Source organism: Trypanosoma grayi (genome assembly GCF_000691245.1).
Source record: "Trypanosoma grayi strain ANR4 Tgr_581_V1, whole genome shotgun sequence".
NCBI classification, from domain to species: domain Eukaryota; phylum Euglenozoa; class Kinetoplastea; order Trypanosomatida; family Trypanosomatidae; genus Trypanosoma; species Trypanosoma grayi.
The window spans coordinates 1,174-11,050 of NW_008826200.1; the positions used below are offsets into that span (position 1 = coordinate 1,174).

General features: G+C 51.0%; 4 protein-coding genes across 4 annotated transcripts; all 4 read right to left on the minus strand.

The window, feature by feature from the left end:
• Positions 1–162: 162 nt before the first annotated feature.
• Positions 163–4,317, minus strand: DQ04_05811000 (putative protein kinase; the record flags this gene model as incomplete). Its single annotated transcript, XM_009314388.1, has 1 exon — positions 163–4,317. The coding sequence occupies one exon, from the start codon at positions 4,315–4,317 to the stop codon at positions 163–165; it is 4,155 nt and encodes a 1,384-aa protein (XP_009312663.1).
• A 652-nt stretch (positions 4,318–4,969) lies between these two features.
• DQ04_05811010 (hypothetical protein) lies at positions 4,970–5,569 on the minus strand (the record flags this gene model as incomplete). The annotated part of the gene is made up of 1 exon (XM_009314389.1): positions 4,970–5,569. The coding sequence occupies one exon, from the start codon at positions 5,567–5,569 to the stop codon at positions 4,970–4,972; it is 600 nt and encodes a 199-aa protein (XP_009312664.1).
• Positions 5,570–5,985: 416 nt separating this feature from the next.
• Positions 5,986–7,350, minus strand: DQ04_05811020 (hypothetical protein; the record flags this gene model as incomplete). Its single annotated transcript, XM_009314390.1, has 1 exon — positions 5,986–7,350. One exon carries the CDS (start codon positions 7,348–7,350, stop codon positions 5,986–5,988), a length of 1,365 nt encoding a protein of 454 aa, XP_009312665.1.
• A 693-nt stretch (positions 7,351–8,043) lies between these two features.
• On the minus strand, positions 8,044–9,846 carry DQ04_05811030 (hypothetical protein; the record flags this gene model as incomplete). Its single annotated transcript, XM_009314391.1, has 1 exon — positions 8,044–9,846. The coding sequence occupies one exon, from the start codon at positions 9,844–9,846 to the stop codon at positions 8,044–8,046; it is 1,803 nt and encodes a 600-aa protein (XP_009312666.1).
• Positions 9,847–9,877: the final 31 nt, after the last annotated feature.

Here is a 9,877-nt window from a genome sequence, read left to right on the forward strand (position 1 = left end):
TATATATATATATATATAAAGAAAGAAAAAGATCCAAGACTAGTACGAGACAAAGGCACCAACGCATTCCCAACCACAGTGTTGTTCTTCGCAGAGTGAATGGGGCGCAATAAGACACATTGGTTCTATCGTCTTTATTCTTTTCCCTTGTATTGGGCGTGCCTAGCTCACCATAAAGGAATGAAACAGCAACTGAGCAGCCGTCAGACGAGCTCTTGCGTCTTTCCTAAGGCATTGGTCAATGAAGTCTGCGGCATGAGCATCCATCATATTGTATGGCACCTTGGGGGTAAGCACACCGCGACTTAGTTTTCCAATAAAAGATCCAACATCCAGCATCTCCCCCTCCGGCCACGGATATCGCCCGGAGAAGCAGAAACAAAGCGTAATGCCGAGTCCCCATATGTCGTTTTTCGGGTCCACAATACCAGAACAGGCATCTGGAGACATGCAGACAGGTGTTCCGAAACAATTTTTCAACATCACAGTGCCCACCGTCTTTCCAACTTCTTCTGCGGGCAGTAAAACAGTCCTCCCGTCAGACCAGATATTGGGTTCTGCAGATGCTGTCTCGGAGCCCGGCTCTGTAATCTGCATTGCACACTCCACTGCTCCACCAAAGTCACTCAATTTACAAACTCCATCAATACTAACAAGAACGTTATTGGGAGAAATGTCTCGATGCACGATTTGACGCTCGTGCAGGTACTGTAATCCACGAAGTATATCCCCTGTATAGCGCCTTATTGTATCGCGCGGGAGACATTGGAACGTTTTTACAAGCGCCGAAAGTGAACCACCAGAAACAAACTCCGTAATGATATATAACGCGCCATTCTGAAAACAACTGTTGATATAACGAACAATGTTTTCATGGTGAAAGCCTGCTAGCATTTCGATTTCAGAGCGTGAGCTTTGAATCCGTGGGTCGTTTTCGTCCATATCAGGGAATGGGTATTCCTTTATGGCGACAATGTTTCCGTCCGGGTGAAGGCCACGATAAACAATACCAAAAGAGCCTTTTCCTAAAGGCTCGTAAATATCAAACTCGGCTCTACCTTCGTTGTTTTCGCCATACTCTCTGCTACAGACACTGCTCTCGTTCATGTAATTACTCTGATGAAAGCTTGTATCCCCGTCAAAATCTGCTTCAGAAAAAACGCTAGACATTGCTGCCACACGCTGGCTGTATCGAACACTAATTTCGTTTCCCTCGCCACATTCAAAGAAAGAAGGCTGCACAGATCCCGTTCCTGGCACTCCAGACTCCATATCATGCAGGTGGTGACTACTCTGTGTGAGATTGGACGGTTGATATGGAATACTTGCTGTGGTAAGGGGCGAAGCGTCAGATGCACCAAACCCAGATGCATCCAGCACACTGCGACGAACCGGGGTGAGAGCGAGGCGTGCCTCATCTGTTGCTTCACTTTTCATATCAAATGTTTCGCGCCGTTCGACGTAGCCTTGAGTGTGCGACGATCCACTGTTATTATGGCTAAAGGTGTGACCAGCATCGGCCTCACACTGGGACTGGCACTCTTGCAAATACTTCCGTGCTTCCGACTCCAATGGCTCCCATTGCAGCCCACTACGCACGTACATGGTGTTGTACGGTAAAACCACATCGATCTTTCCGTCTCGCTGTTGCTGCAAAAAGTATTTACAGAGGGAGTACAGCCGAGGTGCGTTATGGTCTAAATCCAGAATCCCCTCGAGTTTCTTTGCGGCCTCAGTAAATTTCTTTTCGCACATTAACCCAAAGGCATCAGTCAAAGGTGCGTAGTGTTCACGTTTGGTGTAGAGATTTTCTTCCTCCGCAAGAGCCTTGGGTTCATACAAATAAATTCTGACCTTTCCGTCAGACGTCTCTTTGTAAATCACATCAACAGGCACGGCTGTCACACAGACACGGAAAACGTCATAGCACGGCTGAAGCATCAATAATGGGCAATCCAAAATTGAACATAACTCGGCTACGCGGTGGGCGAGTTTGACCTCTTCACCATAAAGCCAGGCAATTTGTCGGGATGCCGTGCTGCTCAGGCCAATCACAAGTTGGCTCATATGCATGGCGATGCCCCAGGTAAAAGACGTAGAGGAGTTATGCGACCAACTTGACTCCAACTTCGTCAATTCCGACACCATTCGAAAGGCACAGTTACGAGGCTGAACTAAATTAACAGAGTTAGGGCCTGATCGTGTATGAAATGTCACAATGACACAGTCCAGCCGTAGGTCGAACGGGACACCACATTCTTCCTTTGCCACACGCAAAACAACGGCCAAAAATTGTTTTGATATTTCCTGCGCCTGCACGGCACTCTTTTCCGTGAAGGAGCCGTTAGCATGCACTTCCAACTTTGGCAGAAACAGGCGACAAACCAGAAAGGTAACTTGCTGAACCCAAAAGCCAAAATCATTGAGTGCTGTGCCCTTTGCTTCCACATCCTCCAAACCCGTATTTTCATTCTTGGTACCATTGCATGCCATCCCTGTACGACAGGTTTCGGTGATCAATGCGGTACTAGAATTCATAGAGGCGTTTAAACCATTAGATGACATAAGCCTTGTACCACTCAGATAGCGCCTGCGTACGGGAGATCTCATTGTGTCGGTGTCTTCCGGTCCCAGAAGTTCCTCTTCAATGGAGTTTGAGCTACCCGCGACTTGGTATATATTTGTGTGAATGGCTACCATACCTCGTCGTGCGATGCTTGGGGAAATATTATCCACCAACAAGGGATTTGTGGAGTTTGAAGCACTCACAAGGAGATCTTCTTGGGGCGAGGGATGGCCAGAGTGGGTTTCACGCAGTCGCCGTGAATGTTGTGAGACACAATCGCTGTGCCTCTCACCATTGAGCTGAGACATCGTGACATCACAGTTTTGACAGTTTAAGACACTGGTCAAAACGCCCTGGCGCTCTGTATGGGGGATGTACCATTTCAGTTCATGCAAGGTTTTCCCTAACAGAACAACATTTTCCACCACTCCTGTAATAACAGATTTCTCCCTCTTTTCCCTCCAAAAGAGCGGTGATATTCTTCGTTTTGGAGCTATGGCCTCCTGTTTTGGCGTAAGCGCCCTTATTCTCGACAGAGTAGGTGCCACGTCACAGATGAATGCAAGCGTCTGCAGATATGAAGAATACATGTAGTGCCAGGGGAACACCCACAGAAGTATTGCCCCTCCGACTACTACTATGATAAAGGCTATCAAGATTCCCATCATACAGTTAAAAGCTTCTCGAGACAAAGATCCGATACAGCGCTTCTGCAGACTGCCAGCAGCAGAGCCACAGCTGGTTGCACCGGGAGAGACGGCACCAGTTTCTGCACTAGACAATGCAGATATCAGTCGTGTAGTGGCCCAGTAGTACAATCCGAAAATCAAGGCGATCAAGGCAAACGGAAACACAACTTCTGATGCAAGCATTGTGCAGATTATCGGACGCAATGGGAGTGCATGCACTGCCGGTTTTGGGCGATGCGACATGTAATGCAACACTGTGTAGGACATCGTACGGGCATCCAAGTCATCATGCACGGAAACATTTTCAACTTGGTTCTCACCGGTGAGCGAATTAGCAAGGCGGTGTCCTGAGAGGCGAGATATTAGACCATGTCGCAGATCGCAAGCCAACGGAGTCCCTTGCATCTCGCCGAGGCGTGGGCTTCGCTGAGCAAGATCCATACGGACACGGCTAGGCGAGAAAGTAGATTCCAACAGCGATTGCGCAGCTGTTGTGGAGGGTAACGACGGCGGCTGACCCCCATCAAACCCTGAATAATGCGAATTCACAGTAGCGTGAAACTGTCGCTCCGGGGATGAATCATCATTGAAGTTCGAGTTTATGGGGGATGCTGTCGCGAGATCTCTAGCGGCAATGCTCTGATGGAATCGTGCCATAACCTCACGCGGAAGAGCTTCCTGTTTGGCTAGCGTTTCATGTTTCTCCTCGTTGAACACCAGAGTGTGTCGCTTCCCAAATAGTCGCACCTGCTCACCCTCATTTGGAGCACTTTTCGCCTCCACTTCCACCGTAGCCGTGAGCGGCAGCAACACATCAACTGGCATGAGCGGCGCGTTTTGCGGCTTATCATTCATGTTGTCCTTATCTGTGAGATCAGTAGTGGCAAGCGGTTTTGGCACATTATTTGTTGACCTGTTATTGCATCTGATACTCTGGTCTGTCGTTTCCACATTTCCACCCTTCACATCGCTATCCGAAGTCTGCAAGTGCGAAGCCAGCCCATGCTCTGACTGTCCCGGTGCGCTGTGAGGGCGCTGCGGCTCCTCGTCATTTCCCCCCATTCTATTAACAACTCACCTACGTTTCTACTGAGAGTGGCTCTCCGCAGGTGAGGAGCAAGGCAAAAGAGAAAATAGGGCCGAGGCCGATCACCCCCTTTCCCTTTCTTTCAGGGCCTTCGTCTTCTGGAGTCCAGAGGAAACACAAGAGAAAGAGGACACAAGATAAGACAAAAGCAAAGAAACACGCCTGTGCCCACATCCAGCATCACACCAGCAACGCTATGCCACATACATGAACTTCCAGCAGCCGATGTGGTGCCTGCCCAAGGGACATAAAAAACGAAAAAAAAAAAAAAACAGAGAGGGATCGGTGGTAGTAACACGTATTCCACCCTCCGCGCCTTCCCTCCCATATGTCCGACGCGGGAGTGACAACGCATCAGAAGAAAAAAAAAAACATTGTCCAACGCATGCGCACAAAACCACCAATGAGACCACGTTTTTTTTTGTTTGTTTCGTGAACCGAAAGCTCATATTTCCTGACGGCGGAACCACTCCCATACCATCATCCTCATTCACTTCCCTCGCTCCATTGCCACACCGCCCTAGATGTACGCTTGTATTGCACCTATGTGCACGCTGCTGCGAGACGCGTGTGAGAATGATCGCTTCATTTGCTCTGCAACGTGTTTCTTCGTGGCATCGTTTCTTGTTAAGCTGTATCCTTTTGCACACCTTGTTCTGGCGACTCTTCGTCCTCCGCGCCTTCTACTACTACTACTGCGGCTTTCTTCGACGCCACTGCTTGCTCAGCATCGGCCTCTTGCTTTGCCGCGTCGGACTCCATCATCTGCTCGATGAGCCACGCCTCCTCCTCGGCGCCCATACCGTCGTCGTCGTTGACGAAGAGGCGCCCGTCTTCTGGTAGCGTGCCGTTCTCATCCTGTGTAGGATCCCACAGGTACTCCTCCAGCTGCCGCAGCTGATCCTCCGTCATACCACTGAATGTGGCCAGGGCGCTAGACGCCACCGCCGCCGTTGTGGCCAAGCTGGCATGTGATGGGAGCTGAGTGTAGGTGTCGGAGTTACAGTAGAACTCCTCCAGCCCCTTCTCCATGATCTCGCTTTGCACCGAAGCGGGTACGGGCTCGGGGCCACCACTCCCAAGCTGCTGCTGGGACTCCGTTGTAACCGCTTGTGAACGCAAATATGAGGGTATGAAAGGAGCGGCATTGCTCGACAGAGTGGAACGCTGCGCGACGCGAGAAGCCAGCTCCTCCGCCACACGATCAGCACGACTCTCCGCGTTCATGAAGCTCGGTACTGACAACTGGCCCTAAGTGATTTTCACCGAAACTCTTGACACGAAACGAAATAAACCCCCTTCCACCCCCCACCACAGGAGAAAAAAAAAAACCAGAAAAAAAAAGGGAAGATTAGAAATGGGAGCTCTGCAGAACATGCCCACAGAGACATGGATAGAGAGAGAGAGAGAGAGAGAGAGAGAACGAATAAACACCACTTTCTCTCACATGTTCCTGAAAACAAGAAAGATTGGCGGTAGTAGTGTGTAAAGCAACAGCAAAAAAAAAAAACAACCAGCAACAAGGAAGCGCCAAAAAGGAACATCTTCGGATATTGCAGACACTCTGAGAACCATGATCCGGCAGCACGCGGTTCACCCAAAGCATGTGCCTATGTGTATGCATGTCTTATAGTGGCCTCATACTAAAAGTACTCTTCCTCACTATCCCCGTGCTTCACATCGTAGTACCCACGACCTGTATTGAGCAACCAGAAGAGTAGGTACACGAGAATGCTCGCAGGCACTGTGAAACATGTCGTGTAAGAGTTCAGCATTTCAAACGGCGACAGACCGAATAAATTCACAAAAAATGCTAGGACACTACACAGTATGAATATAACAACAGCCTTTATAACTGTTGCAAAAAATTGCACCGCAAGTAGGCGGAGTGTGGACGGATTGTCAGAACCCACAAATGTCTTGCGACACTCTCCTGGGACAGGGGAAAACTCAAACAACCTTAACCATACAGACAGCCGTGGCCACCGCGAAGCGTGACATCCGACGCCAATGTACATTGCCTCCAGCACCGCGACCACAACCATATACATCGCGGCATCCGCTTTACTCGGCCATGCAACAAAGGTCAAAAGCTGCGAGCACACCATCGCCAAACGCAGCAGCGAAGAGAAATGTGAGTAGTCTTTGCAATACATTTCGCTTCGCTGCTGCGTTGCCACAGACTCCGTACTGAGCAGACCCCCATTAGACTCCGTGGAGGTGTAGCCACAACTGTTTGTAAAAGGGCACCATGCATTGGCGGTACCATCCGCTCCTCTACCCGAGACGCTATCCTCCTCACGTGCATACACCTCCGCGTAGCTGCTCTCCGGCCCATCCACCACCCACTCCACGCCACTCGCACCAAGCAGCTCGTACCATGCTTCCCCGTTCCGGTACATATTCAAGGGTCTCTTGCGTAGTACAATGAAGGAGAGGTACTCCGCCGCATAAACCGTGCGCATTGGGTAGAAGGCACTTAGAATTGCACTGATGGCGTCACCATGTGTTATAAACAATAAGTGCCTGCATGGGTAGAGGCGACAGTTGCGGTGCAAGTTCTCAACGTATCGTTGCGATGCTAATTCAATAGACTCTCCCCATTGCGGTAGTTCACCACAGCCACTCTTTACGATTTCATCGGACAGCGACGGTGGAGCGCCGCACTTTATCCTCGAAGGGCCATAAACTTCACATAGCGTGTTGTCAATAACATGCGGCGTGGCGACGCCGATGCCACATTTTTGTAGTTCTTGTGCGGTCTGCAGCGTTCGCAGAAACGGGGACACAAAGAGGAGCAACTTTTTTGCGCGGTTCTCCCCCACCATGATACGGAGCCTCTCGGCAGCTTCCTCTACTTGCGCCACCCCGTTCTCCGTCAACGGCGGATCTGCCTCCGGCTGTGCATCGACGCCCCCATCACGACGCTCCCCGTGGCGCATAACAATGACGATTTGCTCTGAGCGTGACTTGTTCAGGGAACTGCGCTGTATCACAGTAGTTTCCATCTCTACTCGCCACTTATTTTGCTGCTGAGCACGGTATATGTATAAGCCCAATTTCAACTTGTTTTGTCACGTTGATATTCCTCCCTCAAGAAACAAAGGGACGATGACGCCAGGCTGCGAAGAGCGAAGCTGCTCGTTGACCTGAACGGTTTTTCTTTTTTCTTTTTTTTTTAAAACCTGTACGAATAAGCAGTCCAAGACAGAATATAAACAAAGAGGAAGGAGAGCGAAGGAGAAACAAAAGAAAAAAGCAAGACAGAGGTGATCCATGGAACAGCGCCCGCAACTCGCTCAAGAATAAACACGTACATCATTTCATTACAAATGAAAAAGAGAATAGACACCACAGAGCGGCCTTTTTGCACAGGAAGGTATGGGTGAGCAATGCGTGGAAGAAGCCACACACAAGCAGGGGCCTGCATCAAGAGATTACTCTTGCTTAAGGTTTTTCCGATTCACCTCGCTCTCCTTGCTCCGTCTATGCCTTAGAAATGATTAGTGTCTGCTTTGCTCGCGCTTTCTGCGAGACAGAGCTTCTTTCTTCATTATGAGTTGGGGTGGTTTTTTTTTTGTTGAGGAAAAAAGGTGATGCTGAGTACACTTCCTTGTTTCATTTCATCCCTGTCCCGCTTTCTTTCCTTATAAACCTCACCAACTATCGTATTCCACTCTGAATTCCTGCCGCTTCCCCGCTCACATTGGCGGCGACGACGGCGGCGGAAGCTGTGACGCAATGTGCATGGCCTGCACCGCTGCGACGGAGTATGGCGGTGGCGCCGTGTACGGCGGCGGCGCGGCGCCCACCTTCGGGCTGCGGTGCACGGGGCCAGCGGCTACGGGGCGTAGCAGGCTAACGGGCGCGACGGCGACGGCGGGGGATGCCGGTGGTGGTGGCGCGAGACACTCATCCGTNGGCGCGACGGCGACGGCGGGGTATGCCGGTGGTGGTGGCGCGAGACACTCATCCATGTACGCGACCGGTACCGCCGACGGGTAAAATTCAGGCGAATTGGCATTGACCTGAAACGCGGATGAGGGAATGAATTCACGTGCGTTGGCGTTCATGGTGGATGCCACCAGCGGCGGGCTGCTGAACGGCTGTGCTGGCATGGTCGAATGCGGCGGCATCGACGTCGATGAACGGCTCTCCTCCGCCTCGGCAACAGCGGCAGCACCAACAAGTTTTGGTGTGCTGCTCACCAAGACGGGTGTATCCCACTTCTTGTCATCGCCGTCGCGCTTGCTACGTCGCTGCTCTCTGCCCGGAGGCGCGGTCACCTCAAATCCGCCACCAGCACCTGCCTCACGCTTCTCCTGCAGCGGCGGGCTCGAAGACGCTGTACACTCCCCCACTTCTGGCGTTTGTATGGGTGGCTCCGACACCGAGGCGGAATGACTTCCCACGACACGCCCACGGCGGCTCTCATCAACATACGGTGGTGATACCTGCACTCGTAGAGTCTTTCCTTTTGTACTTCTGCCATCCAACGAAAGCGCCTTTTTGGCCGCATCGGATGTGGCAAACGTCACAAATACACGTCGCCGTCGTGCAGGTGAGTTGTCCTCCACAAGTGAGGAGTCTGTGATAGTGAGGCCATCAAAGAATGCGAGTGTCTCTTCCAGTGATGCCGATTCATAAAGATTTGAAACCACTACGCAATTGCGCCACTTGGGAAAGCGTTCCCAAAATTTCTCAATCTCACCCCAATGCTGATCGCGCAGTTTCTTTAGAGCAGAGTCCTCCACAGAAGGAACTGCCACGAGTGGCGCAAAGGGGCGGAGCACAAACGGAAGCAGCTCACCTTCATCATCAGAGTCTTCATCTTCATACTTTTCAAATAGATCACATGCGTCCTGGATCGACGGCATTACTACTACTCCACCTGCGTGTTTGTCGTTCTCGTCGTCAAAACGCAAATCAAAGGTATTCCATCCACTAAACTCTTCAAACTCCCGTAGTGCTTCCTCCGTGCTGTATCCCTTGTGAAACCGAATCTCTACAAGATGGCTGTGGGTGGCAGTACATAGTCCGTAGTCCAGTGTCAAGTAAAAGCCCGTGCCGTGTACATCTGCAAGTGAGGCATCTGTGTGGTACTCACTGTAGTCGATGAAGGACGCAAGAAAATCATGCGCTGATTCCCCATAGCGCTCTGGTGCCGTAGCAGGCTTGACTCCCAGGCATTCCAGTATTTCCTCCACATGCAGCGCCCCGGGTAGGTAGTCGACATAGCGCAGAGGCGGCATCATTGCGGTACCGGAGAGGAGTGAATGATCATCGTAGTGCTTACACTCGAGCCCAAACCGTTCCGCGCAGAATCCCAGAAGTTTTTGGAACGTGTCCACAAGAGCAGGAAAGCGAATCGTGCACGATCGCCGATTGCCTACCTCCGTTACGCACAGCACGACATCGTACTCTACACCAAGTAGGAAGCGAAGTGATGCGGGAACGCTGAGGGCTTTTAGCTCCAAAGAGTGCAGTCCCTCTCCCTTCCCCATTGTTGTTGTTTTTGTTTCACCCAGGGAGGAC